Source organism: Aethalodelphis obliquidens, unplaced genomic scaffold (assembly GCF_003676395.1).
Source record: "Aethalodelphis obliquidens isolate GAN/ISIS:26980383/991018 unplaced genomic scaffold, ASM367639v1 scaffold117, whole genome shotgun sequence".
Taxonomy (NCBI): Eukaryota; Metazoa; Chordata; class Mammalia; order Artiodactyla; family Delphinidae; genus Aethalodelphis; species Aethalodelphis obliquidens.
Genome location: NW_020838061.1, coordinates 1,908,398 through 1,922,416, shown reverse-complemented (window position 1 = coordinate 1,922,416; position 14,019 = coordinate 1,908,398). Strand labels below are relative to the sequence as shown.

Sequence of the window (14,019 nt, the reverse complement as noted above, 5' to 3'; positions counted from 1 at the left end):
CTAAACCTAACAAGTGAATATTTTACTCAGCCAAATAACTAACAATGCAGAAGTAATCTCAGAACTTCATATAAAAGGTCAAGCAATGTTTTGTACATGCCACGTGACATAAATGCTTGCTGTACTACTTTAATCTATGCAGTAGTGGTAGAGTAGATTAAATATGGCCACAAATTCTTTGCTGCTACTCATATTGAGAGATGGTATCTAATTCCCCTCCCATAAAAACTGGGTTGGCCTTAATGACTTCATTTAACAACAGAATGCTGTAGAAGTAACCTTCCTGGACACCTGAAAACAGGTAAGAAGCTTGGCAAATTCTGACTAAGGCCTCTTGCAACATATTCTCTAGGAGCCCTGAACTGTCCATGTAAGTTATCTGACTACCTGAGGCCAGGTGTGGATGCTTCAGTCAACATTCCCAGCTGAGCCCAGCCTTCTAGCCATCTGTGACAAGGTGCCAGCGAAGAGAATGAAGCTGTCTTGGACCCTCTAAATCAGCCCATTCACCTGATGAATACCACTGGGTGGCCTCTGTCAACACCACATGCAACAGAAGAATCAGCTGTCTGAAGTCTGATTAAATTTCTGACTCACAAAATCATGAGATAGAACAGTTGCTGTTTTAAACCACTAAGTTTTGGGGTAGTTTGTTACACTTCAATGAATAACTGGAACAACTGTTATGTAATAAAATGAGAACCCTCTGATATGAAACCACCATCAGAATTCACTTACCTTGCACCAGCCAATATAACGACCAGTTGTAGTGCGAATGGACGCAAAGCCCATTTGTAAATGACCAGGCTGCTCATCAACATATTTAGACTGGAGAGGTGGTGCAGTATATATGGGGAGCTAGAAGGAAAAAAATTCATGTCAAAAATATAAAATAGCTGAACTTCCTTTTCCAGCAGTATGGCAGAATAAGAATCCTCATCAACATTCCTACTGAAAACAACTAAAAATGCTGATAAAATGTATTTTAAGCCAGTTTTTACCTTGATGTCATTTGCTGTAAAACAGATGGTTCATGGAGTATGGGATCAGGAAACAAAACCCAGAATGAGCTTGAGGTGGGCAATCTTACTGGAGAGCCTATAAAATTGGCATCTCAAGGTGCTGCATGCTCAATTTAAGGTTGAACTAGAAATAAACAGTTCACTCCAAGGAACTGTTAGGAAAACTGATTGTCTCAAAGATTGGGCACGGAGTAGAGAGGAAAGAAATATTTCCTAAGAATTGGCAAGCACAAGTGAGAACTCATAATGTGCAGCATAAAACTATCTTGATAATCTAAGAAATCTCAAATTAAGTATACATTTAAGGTGCTCCCAGGCTGGTATCCCCCACAGATGCTTGGCAGAAGCAAATGAACATCTCCTCTCTGAAGGAAGCTACCCAGACTTCAAAGATTTACAACAGATAAAGGTCCAAGAAATATGAGACCACAATTTTGAAAAATTAAAAAACACAAAGAAGCAAAATCAGAAAACACAAGGAAGCATCTGGACAAGAGCTAGCAGAAACAACAAAGAGCAGAATCAGAGCCACAAAAAATGTATATACTAGAACATATGGTATCAAATACATATATTTTTTATTTTTAGAGAAATAAAAGAGGAAATTTGAGTTAAGAGCAAGAGACTACAAAAATTACCAAAGCTAATGAAAATAAAGAGAAAGAGAACTTCTAGAACTGGAAATTAAAACAAAGAACTCAATTGATAAGTTTTAATAGATTGGATACAGTTTACAGTTGCTGAGAGATTTTGTGAATTAGTAGACCTAAAGAAATTTTTATGCAAAGAAATGAAAAATAAGTATGAAAGAGATACGTATGATAGAGTGAGAAATATTAATATATGTCTAATCAGAGTTCCAGAGAAAAGGAGAAAGATGGGGCAGAAGTAATATTTGAAGAGAATAGTCAAGATTTTTCCAGAACTTATGAACACTTGACAGGTTCAGAAAACTAACATATCCCAAACAGGATAAATAAAAAGTACTCCATAATTAGACAAGTCATAGTAAAACTCTATAACACCAAGGACAAAGAGGGGATATTAAAAAAAAAAAGCCAGAGAGAAAAGACAGATTACCTTCAAAGGAATAAAAATTAGATAAACTTTGATTTCTCAAAAACAACACTGGAAGACACAATATAATATCTTCAATGCACTAAAAAAAAGTAACTTAACTGAGAATTATATACTCAGTAGAATATCTTTTTTTCAAAAATGAGGGGAGAAGGACACAGACAGACAAAACCCAAGATAATGTGTAACCAAATGACCCTCAGTGGGAAATTTTAAAACATGTACTTAAGGCAGAATAAAAATATTCCCATTGAGAAGGTTTGTGATGGAAGAAGGAATGATTAGCAAAGAAAGTGGTAAATATGTGGGTAAAACTAAAACAATGAATGTATAAAATAATAATTTTTAGGCATGTGTTTAAAAAATAGAACTACATCCCTGAGTATCAATATAGTATAAGTTAGGAAGGGATGTCAGAAATTAAAATGTTCTCGGTTCTTAATATGGTTTGGACAGAGGGTAAATATACTGATGAGACTTGAAATGAATGCAGGTTAAAATTTCTAGGGTGACCAATAAAAGAAAATAAAAAGAAGGCAGAATTAACAAACTATGTTATAGAAAAAAAAGAGAGAGAGAAAATAAAGCAAAGAAAGGAAATAAAAGAACAGAAGAGGTAAGAAAAACAAAAACCACAAAAACTTGGTAGAAATGATTCCAAAGATATTAAAAATTATAATAGATGCAAACGGATAAAATGATCTAGTTGAAATACAAAGATGACGAGATTGCATTTACAAAATACAGCCAACATTTTGTTTATGAGACATTGTTAAAACAACTATTTAGAAAGGTTAGGGAAAAAAAGGAATAAAAAATACATATTGGGCAAATAGCCACCAAAAGAAAGCTACTATAAGCTATATTAATATTAGACAAAACAGACTTTGAGACAAAAATCATTACTAGAGATCAAGTGCCTATATTAAGACAAAAAGTTTAAATAATGAGAGAGTACATTCTTAAACTTGTATACATCTATTAATATATTCTCAAAATACATGAAACAAGGGGAAATAGACAAATTTGCCATCATAGAGGAAGTTTAACTTATTCTCCATGATGGCTGATCAAAAACCAGATTAAAAATAAAAACTAATAGTAACGAGCAGAAGTGGGCAAACTATAGCCCATGGACTAGTCACCAGTTTATGTAAATCAAGTTTTATAGGGTCACCAGCTATACTCATTCATTAACGTATTGTCTACGGCTGCTTTTGTGCTACAACAGCAGTTGAGACGATGTGACAGAGTTGCATATGTTTAAAATATTTACTATAGGGCATTTTAAGAAAAAAATCTATTGACTGCTGGTACAGAAAAATATATTCAACAAGCTTGATCTCACGGATATATATAGCACAGTGCATTGAACAACTGCAAACTACATAATATTTTCAAGCACAAATGGAAATGTATAAAAAACTGACTGCACCCTGGACCATTTCATGAATTGAAAGTCTTAGGAAATTTCAAAGGACTAATATACAGAATATGTTCTCTTAACACAAAACTCCCACAGCTAGGTCATACTTACTAGTAACAGAATGAGTGTTTTCTTCTTTACATCAGAAACACAAAATGCCACTCTCACCACTTCTGTTCAACATTTTACTGGACGTTCTAGTCAGTGCATTCAGAAAAGAAAAAGAAATAGAAGACACTAAGTTGGAAAGGAATAAATAAAACTATCTCAAATCGGGAAGATGGCGGAAGAGTAAGACATGGAGATCACCTTCATCCCCACAGATACACCAGAAATACATCTACACGTGGAACAACTCCTACAGAACACCTACTGAACGCTGGCAGAAGACCTCAGAACTCCCCCAAAACAAGAAACTCCCCACATACCTGGGTAGGGCAAAAGAAAAAAGAATAAACAGAGACAAAAGAATAGGGACGGGACCTACACCAGAGGGAGGGAGTAGTGAAGGAGGAAAAGTTTCCACACACTAGGAAGCCCCTTCATGGGCGGAGACTGCAGGTGGCGGAGGGGGAAAGCTTCGGGGCCGCGGAGGAGAGCACAGCAACAGGGGTGTGGAGGGCAAAGTGGAGAGATTCCCGCAGAGAGGATCGGTGCCGACCGGCACTCAACAGCCCGAGAGTCTTGTCTGCTCAGGGTGGGCGGGGCTAGGAGCTGAGGCTCCGGCTTTGGTCGCAACGCAGGGAGAGGACTGGGGTTGGCGGCATGAACACAGCCTGCAGGGGGTTAGTGCACCACGGCGAGCAGGGAGGGAGTCTGGGGAAATGTGTGGGCCTGCCGAAGAGGCAAGAGACTTTTTCTTCCCTCTTTGTTTCCTGGTGCGCAAGGAGAGGGAATTAAGAGCACTGCTTAAAGGAGCTCCAGAGAAGGGCCCAGCCGCAGCTAACAGTGAGGACCCCAGAGACAGGCATGAGACGCTAAGGCTGCTGCTTCTGCCACCAAGAAGGCTGTGTGCGAGCACAGGTCACTCTCCACACCTCCCTTCCGGGGAGCCTGTGCAGCCTGCCACTGCCAGGGTCCAGGGATCCAGGGACAACTTGCCCGGGAGAACGCACGGCACGCCTCATGCTGGTGCAATGTCACGCTGGCCTCTGCTGCCGCAGGCTCACCAAGCATCCGTACCGCTCCCAACCCCAGGCCTGAGTGAGCCAGAGCCCCCAAATCAGCGGCTCCTTTAACCCCGTCCAGTCTGAGCGAAGAACAGACGACCTCTGGCGACCTACACTCAGAGGCGGGGCCAAATCCAAAGCTGAAACCCAGGAACTGTGAGAACAAAGAAGAGAAAGGGAAATCTCTCCCAGGAGCCTCGGGAACAGCGGATTAAATCTCCACAATCAACTTGATGTACCCTGCATCTGTAGAATACCTGAATAGACAATGAATCATCCCAAACTGAGGAGGTGTACTTTGAGAGCAAGATTTATGATTTTTTCCCCTTTTCCTCTTTCTGTGAGTGTGTTATGTGTATGCTTCTGTGTGAGATTGTTTCTGTATAGCTTTGCTTTCACCATTTGTCCTAGGGTTCTATCCGACCGTTTTTTTCAAAAAATTTCTCTTAATAATTATTTCTTATTTTAATAAATTATTTTATCTTACTTAATTTTATTTTATCCACTTTCTTTCCTTTTCTTCCTTCCTCCCTCCCTCCCTTCCTCTCCGTCTCTCTCTCTCTCTCTCTCTCTCTCTCTCTCTCTCTCTCTCTCTCTTTCCTTCCTTCTACTTTTTCTCCCTTTTATTCTGAGCCGTGTGGATGAAAGGCTCTTGGTGCTGCAGCCAGGAGTCAGTGCTGTGCCTCTGAGGTGGGAGACACAACTTCAGGACACTGGTCCACAAGAGACGTCCCAGCTCCATATAATATCACACGGTGAAAATCTCTGAGATCTCCCTCTCAAAACCAGCACCCAGCTTCACTCAACGACCAGCAAGCTACAGTGCTGTACACGCTATGCCAAACAACTAGCAAGACAGGAACACAACACCACCCATTAGCAGAGAGGCTGCCTAAAATCATAATAAGTCCATAGACACTCCAAAACCCATGACCAGATGTGGACCTGCCCAACAGAAAGACAAGATCCAGCCTCATCAACCAGAACACAGGCACTAGTCCCCTCCACCAGGAAGTCTACACAATCCACTGAACCAACTTTAGCCACTGGGGGCAGACACCGAAAACAACGGGAACTATGACCCTGCAGCCTGCAAAAAGGAGACCCTGAATACAGTTTGACAACCAAAATGAGAAGACAGAAAAACATACAGCAGATGAAGGAGCAAGATAAAAACCCGCCAGACCTAACAAATGAAGAGGAAATAGGCAGTCTACCTGAAAAAGAATTCAGAAAAATGATAGTAAAGATGATCCAAAATCTTGGAAACAGAATAGAGAAAATGCAAGAAACATTTAACACGGACATAGAAGAAATAAAGATGAAACAAGCAACGATGAACAACACAATAAATGAAATTAAAAATACTCTAGATGGGATCAAGAGCAGAATAACTGAGGCAAAAGAACGGATAAGTGCCCTGGAAGATAAAATACTGGAAATAACTACTGTAGAGCAGAATAAAGAAAAAAGAAAGAAAAGAACTGAGGACAGCCTCAGAGACCTCTGGGACAACATTAAATGCACCAACATTCAAATTACAGGGGTTCCAGAAGAATAAGAGAAAAAGAAAAGGACAGAAAAAATATTTGAAGAGATTATACTTGAAAACTTCCCTAATATGGGAAAGGAAATAGTTAATCAAGTCCAGGAAGCATAGAGAGTCCCATACAGGATAAATCCAAGGAGAAACACGCCAAGACACATATTAATCAAACTGTCAAAAAATAAATACAAAGAAAACATATTAAAAACAGCAAGGGAAAAACAACAAATAACACACAAGGGAATCCCCAAAAGGTTAACAGCTGATCTTTCAGCAGACACTCTGCAAGCCAGAAGGGACTGGCAGGACATATTTAAAGGGATGAAGGAGAAAATCCTACAACCAAGATTACTCTACCCAGCAAGGATCTCATTCAGATTTGATGGAGAAATTAAAACCTTTACAGACAAGCAAAAGCTGAGAGAGTTCAGCACCACCAAACCAGCTTTACAACAAATGCTAAAGGACCTTCTCTAGGGAAGAAACACAAGAGAAGGAAAAGACCTACAATAACAAACACAAAACAATTAAGAAAATGGGAATAGGAACATACATATTGATAATTACCTTAAATGTAAATGGATTAAATGCTCCCACCAAAGGACACAGACTGGCTGAATGGATACAAAAACAAAACCCATATATATGCTGTCTACAAGAGACCCAATTCAGACCTAGAGACACATACAGACTGAAAGTGAGGGGATGGAAAAAGATATTCCATGAAAATGGAAAGCAAAAGAAAGCTGAAGTAGCAATTCTCATATCAGACAAAACAGACTTTCAAACAATAATTATTAGAAGAGACAAAGAAGGACACTACATAATGATCAAGGGATCGATCCAAGAAGGTATAACAATTGTAAATATTTATGCACCCAACATAGGAGCACTTCAATAACTAAGGCAAATACTAACAGCCATAAAAGGGGAAATCGACAGTAACTCATTCATAGTAGGGGACTTTAACACCCCACTTTCACCAATAGACAGATGATCCAAAATGAAAATAAATAAGGAAACACAATCTTTAAATAATACATTAAACAAGACGGACTTAATTCATATTTATAGGATATTCCATCCAAAAACCACAGAATACACATTTTTCTAAGGTGCTCACGGCACATTCTCCAGGATAGATCATATCTTGGGTCACAAATCAAGCCTTGGTAAATTTAAGAAAATTTAAATTGTATCAAGTATCTTTTCCAACCACAACGCCTTGAGACTAGATATCAATTACAGGAAAAGACCTGTAAAAAATACAAACACATGGAGGCTAAACAATAAACTACTTAATAACTAAGTAATCACTGAAGAAATCAAAGAGGAAATCAAAAAATACCTAGACACAAATGACAATGGAGACATGACGACCCAAGACATATGGGATGCTGCAAAAGCAGTTCTAAGAGGGAAGTTTATAGCAATACAATCCTACCTTAAGAAACAGGAAACATCTTGAATAAACAACCTAAACTTGTACCTAAAGCAATTAGAGAAAGAAGAACAAAAAAAACCCTTATTTAGCAGAAGGAAAGAAATCATAAAGATCAGATCAGAAATAAATGAAAAAGAAATGAAGAAAACGATAGCAAAGATAAATAAAACTAAAAGCTGGTTCTTTGAGAAGATAAACAAAATTGATAAACCATCAGTCAGACTCATCAAGAAAAAAAGGAAGAAGACTCAAATTAATAGAATTAGAAATTAAAAAGGAGAAGTAACAACTGACACTGCAGAAATACAAAAGATCATGACAGATTAGTATAAGCAACTCTATGACAATAAAAGGGACAACCTGGAAGAAATGGACAAATTTGTAAAATAGCACAACCTGCCAAGACTGAATCAGGAAGAAACAGAAAATATGAACAGACCAATCACAAGCACTGAAATTGAAACTGTGATTAAAAATCTTCCAACAAACAAAAGCCCAGGACCAGATGGCTTCACACGCGAATTCTATCAAACATTTAGAGAAGAGCTAACACCTATCCTTCTCAAACTCTTCCAAAATACAGCAGAGGGAGGAACACTCCTAAACTCATTCTACGTGGCCATCAACACCCTAATACCAAAACCAGACAAGGATGTCAAAAAGAAAGAAAACTACAGGCCAATATCACTGATGAACATAGATGCAAAAATCCTCAACAAAATACTAGCAAACAGAATCCAACAGCACATTAAAAGGATCATACACCATGATCAAGTGGGGTTTATTCCAGGAATGCAAGGATTCTTCAATATACGCAAATCAATCAATGTGATACACCATATTAACAAACTGAAGGAGAAAAACCATATGATCATCTCAATAGATGCAGAGAAAGCTTTGGACAAAATTCAACACCCATTTATGATAAAAAACCCTGCAGAAAGTAGGCATAGAGGGAACTTTCCTCAACATAATAAAGGCCATATATGACAAACCCACAGCCAACATCGTCCTCAATGGTGAAAAACTGAAAGCATTTCCACTAAGATCAGGAACAAGACAAGGTTGCCCACTCTCACCACTCTTCCTCAACATAGTTTTGGAAGTTTTAGCCACAGCAATTAGAGAAGAAAAGGAAATAAAAGGAATCCAAATTGGAAAAGAAGAAGTAAAGCTGTCACTGTTTGCAGATGACATGATACTATACATAGAGAATCCTAAACATGCTACCAGAAAACTACTAGAGCTAATCAATGAATTTGGTAAAGTAGCAGGATACAAAATTAATGCACAGAAATCTCTGGCATTCCTATACACTAATGATGAAAACTCTGCAAGTGAAATCAAGAAAACACTCCCTTTTACCATTGTAACAAAAAGAATAAAATATCTAGGAATAAACCTACCTAAGGAGACAAAAGACCTGTATGCAGAAAATTATAAGACACTGATGAAAGAAATTAAAGATGATACAAATAGATGAAGAGATATACCATGTTCTTGGATTGGAAGAATCAACATTGTGAAAATGACTCTACTACCCAAAGCAATCTACCGATTCATTGCAATCCTTATCAAACTACCACTGGCATTTTTCATAGAACAAGAACGAAAAGTTTCACAATTTGTATGGAAACACAAAAGACCCCGAATAGCCAAAGCAATCTTGAGAACGAAAAATGGAGTTGGAGGAATCAGGCTCACTGTCTTCAGACTATACTACAAAGCTACAGTAATCAAGACAGTACGGTACTAGCACAAAAACAGAAAGATAGATCAATGGAACAGGATAGAAAGCCCAGAAATAAACCCATGCACATATGGTCACCTTATGTTTGATAAGGAGGGAGGAATGTACAGTGGATAAAGGACAGCCTCTTCAATAAGTGGTGCTGGGAAAACTGGACAGCTACATGTAAAAGTATGAGATTAGATCACTCCCTAACGCCATACACAAAAATAAGCTCAAAATGGATTAAAGACCTAAATGTAAGGCCAGAAACTATCAAACTCTTAGAGGAAAACATAGGCAGAACACTCAATGACATAAATCACAGCAAGAGACTTTTTGATCCACCTCCCAGAGAAATGGAAGTTAAAACAAAAATAAACAAATGGGACCTAATGAAACTTCAAAGCTTTTGTACAGCAAAGGAAACCATAAACAAGACAAAAGACAACCCTCAGAATGGGAGAAAATATTTGCAAATGAAGCAACTGACAAAGGATTAATCTCCAAAATTTACAAGCAGCTCATGCAGCTCAATAACAACAAAAAAACCAACCCAATCCAAAAACGGGCAGAAGACATAAATAGACATTTCTCCAAAGAAGATATACAGGCTGCCAACAAACACATGAAAGAATGCTCAACATCATCAGAGAAATGCAAATCAAAACTACAATGAGATATCATCTCACACCAGTCAGAATGGCCATCATCAAAAAATCTGGAAGCAATAAATGCTGGAGAGGGTGTGGAGAAAAGGGAACACTCTTGCACTGTTGGTGGGAATGTGAATTGGTACAGCCACTATGCAGAACAGTATGGAGGTTCCTTGAAAAACTACAAATAAAACTACCATATGACCCAGCAATCCCACTACTGGGCATATACCCTGAGAAAACCATAATTCAAAAAAAGTCACATACCAAAATGTTCATTGCAGCTCTACTTACAATAGCCAGGAGATGGAAACAACCTAAGTGTCCATCATCGGATGAATGGATAAAGAATATGTGGCACATATATACAATGGAATATTACTCAGCCATAAAAAGAAACGAAATTGAGCTATTTGTACTGAGGTGGATGGACCTAGAGTCTGTCATACAGAGTGAAGTAAGTCACAAATAGAAAGACAAATACCATATGCTAATACATATATATGGAATTTAAGAAAAAAAATGTCATGAAGAACCTAGGGGGAAGACAGGAATAAAGACACACACCTACTAGAGAACGGACTTGACGATATGGGGAGGGGGAAGGGTAAGCTGTGACAAAGCGAGAGAGTGGCATGGACATATATACACTACCAAACATAAAATAGATAACTAGTGGGAACCAGCCGCATAGCACAGGCAGATCAGCTTGGTGCTTTGTGACTACCTAGAGCGGTGGGATAGGGAGGGTGGGAGCGAGGGAGACGCAAGATGGAAGAGATATGGGAGCATATGTATATGTATAACTGATTCACTTTGTTATAATGCAGAAACTAGCACACCATTGTAAAGCAATTATACTCCAATACAGATGTAAAAAACACGCAAGCAAACAAACAAACCAAAACTATCTCCATTCACAGATGGTATGATCTTGTATATAGAAAATCCTAAGGAACCCCCATAACCCCTACTACAACAAATAAACAAATTCTGTAAGGTTGCAGGGTAAAAGATCAATATACAAAAATCAATTGTATTTTTATACACTAGCAATAAATGATCCGAAAATGAAATTAAGAAAGCAATTCCATCTAAAAGAGCATCAAAAATAAAATACTTAGGAATAAATTCAACAAAGAAGTGTAAGACTTGTACACTTAAACCTACAAAAATGTTGAAAGCAAGAGAGAAGATGTAGATAAATGGAAATACATCACAGACATCCCATGTTCTTGGATTACAAGGCTAAATATTATTAGAATGGCAATATTTCCCAAATTGATCCATGGACTTGAAGGAACCGCTATGAAAATCCTGATTGTCTTTCTTTTCCCCATATAACGAAAATTTGATGCTAAAATTCATACAGGTGTGAATGGCAAACAGAATAGCCAAAACAATCTTGAAAAAGAAGAACAAAATTGGAGGACACATACTCCTCAATTTCAAAACTTGTTACAAAATAATAGTATGGTATTGTTATAAGGATAGATATATAGATAAATGGAATAGAATTTTGAGTCTAGAAATGAACCCATGCATTTATGGTCAACTGATTTTTAACAAGGTAACAAAGAAAATTCAATGGAGAGACAATAGTATTTTCAACAAACAGTACATGGACAACTGGATATTCACATACAAAAGAAAGAAGTTGGACCCCTACCTCATGCCACATACAAAATATTAACTCAAAATGGATCTCAGAACTAAATATAAGAGCTAAAATTATACAACTCTTAGAAGAAAACATAAAGGTAAATCTTCATGACTTTGGGTTAAGCAATGATTTCTTATATACAACATCAGAAGCACTAGCAACAAAAGCAAAAAAAAAAATAAATTGGACTTCATCAAAATTAAAAACTTGTGCTGCAAATGATACCATCAATATAGTAAAAGGACAACCTATGAACAATACTTACAAATCATGTATTTCATAAAGAACTTGTATCTGGAATATATAAAGAACACTTGCAATTCAACAGTAAAAAGGCGATTACCCAATTTAAAAATTGACCAAGAATTTGAATAGACATTTCTCCAAAGATGTACAAATTACCAGTAAGCACATGAAAATATGCTTGATATCATTACTTATTAGGGAAATGCAAATCAAAACTCCAATGAAGTATCATTTCACACCCACTAGGATTGCTATAATCAAAAAAGAGACAATAACAAGGGTTGGTAAATATGTGGAGAAACTGGAACCTTCATACACTGCTGGTGAGACTGTAAATGGTGTAGTTGCTTTGGAAAACAGCCTGGCAGTTCCTCAAAGGTTTAAAGATACAGTTGCCATATGGACCAGAAGTTCCACTCCTAGGTCTATACCCAAGAGAAATGAAAACATATGTTGACACAAAACTTACACAACAAAGTTCATAGAAGTATCAGCCATAATAGCCCCAAAGTGGAAATAACCCTAATGTCCATCAATTGATACATGGATAAACACCTGCTGTATTTACAGAATGAACTATTATTCAGCAATAAAAGGAAATGACATACAAATACATTCTATAACATGGATGAAACTTGAAAACATTTTGGTAATTGAAAGAAGTCAGTCACAAAAGGCCACATATTATATGATTCTATTTATATGCAATGTCTAGCATAGGCATATCCACAGAGAAAGAAAGCAGATTAGTGGTTACCAGGGGCTTAGGAGAGACTGAAATTGAAGTGATGATAATGGGTATAGGCTTTCTTTCTTTCTTTTTTCTCTTGGAGGGGCTTTCTTTTTGTAGTGATGAATTTTTTCTAAAATTAGCAGTAATGGGCTTTCCAAGATGGCAGAAGAGTAAGAGGATGTGAAGTTCATCTCTACCCACAAACATATCAAGAATACATCTACAAATGGAACAATTCTCACAGAGCACCTGCTGAACACTAGCAGAGGACCTTGGACACATAAAAGGAGAAGAAAGATCCCACGCAACCAGGTAGGATGAAAGAAAGAAGAAAAGAAAAGGAAGAGGAGAGGAAGCAGATTATGACCTGCACCGCTGGCGGGGAGCTGAAGATGAGGAGAGGTTCTTGTGTCTGCGGAAGCCCCCTCACGAGCGAGGAGATAAGCTGGGACAGAAGGGGAGCTTCGGGAGCTTGGAGGGGAGCCCAGCAACTGGTTGGTGGCAGGCAAGACAGTGAGACCTACACAGGGGGTCCGTGCCAGAGCACTGCACACCCCAGCCTGAGACAGATGTCTGCTGGTGCACACAGGGGCTGCGTGCTGGAACATGGGATTTGGCGGGCAGACCAGGGGAGAGGGCTGCTGCTGGCTGTGAGGAGACAGCCTGAGGGGACAGGAGTGAGGAGCTCCGCAATCAGGAATGCTCATGGAGGAAGCCAGGACCACCACAGAAGCAATGTGTTCGTGTTGAGTGATGCGCAGTGGGTGGGGCCCCCATTGCAGCCTTTCTCCTCAAGTGCCAGCCCATGCCTCCATGAGCACTTGGGAGGGCTCCCACCGGAGCCGGCACATGTGCCCCTGCAATCGTCTCCCCTGCCCCCCCACCTCTCTGCCTGGGCAACCTGCTCGCCCCAGTCACTGCCTGATGGGCTCACGCGTTCCAATTGCTACTCCAGCGCCCTGCCACCAGGGTGGCCTGCTGGCCCCAATTGCTGCCTTGGCTCCTTCCTGCCTGATGGGCTCGTGTACTCTAGCAACCTCTGGAGAGACTCCAGTGAGAGGAACACATGCAGAGGTGGGGCTGAAACCATAGCTGCGCCCCAGGGGTCGTGGGACTAAGGAAGAAGAGCTGAAATCTCTCCTCGCGCTGTGTGAACCACGGAGTTACACCTCCACTACGGCTTCCTAAATTCAGTGCCTGCGAAACATCCAAAAGGACAAGTGCTCCTGTAGCTGGGACAGGTCTGGCTTTAGCAGCTGTGGGCTTTGTGGGCACATACACGTGGGGATTGGGCCAGGTCAGAGTCTG

The 14,019-nt window shown here is 39.1% G+C and overlaps 1 protein-coding gene across 6 annotated transcripts in view; it reads right to left on the bottom strand.

Annotated features, from left to right (window-relative positions):
* The window catches only part of APOOL (apolipoprotein O like), a 126,021-nt gene that overhangs the window by 45,923 nt on the left and 66,079 nt on the right, over positions 1-14,019 (bottom strand). For all 6 annotated transcript variants that reach the window (XM_027097865.1, XM_027097864.1, XM_027097867.1 and 3 more), the window contains exon 3: positions 739-858. In XM_027097865.1, the coding sequence (XP_026953666.1) occupies positions 739-858 (120 nt within the window). The remainder of the gene's footprint in view (positions 1-738; positions 859-14,019) is intronic.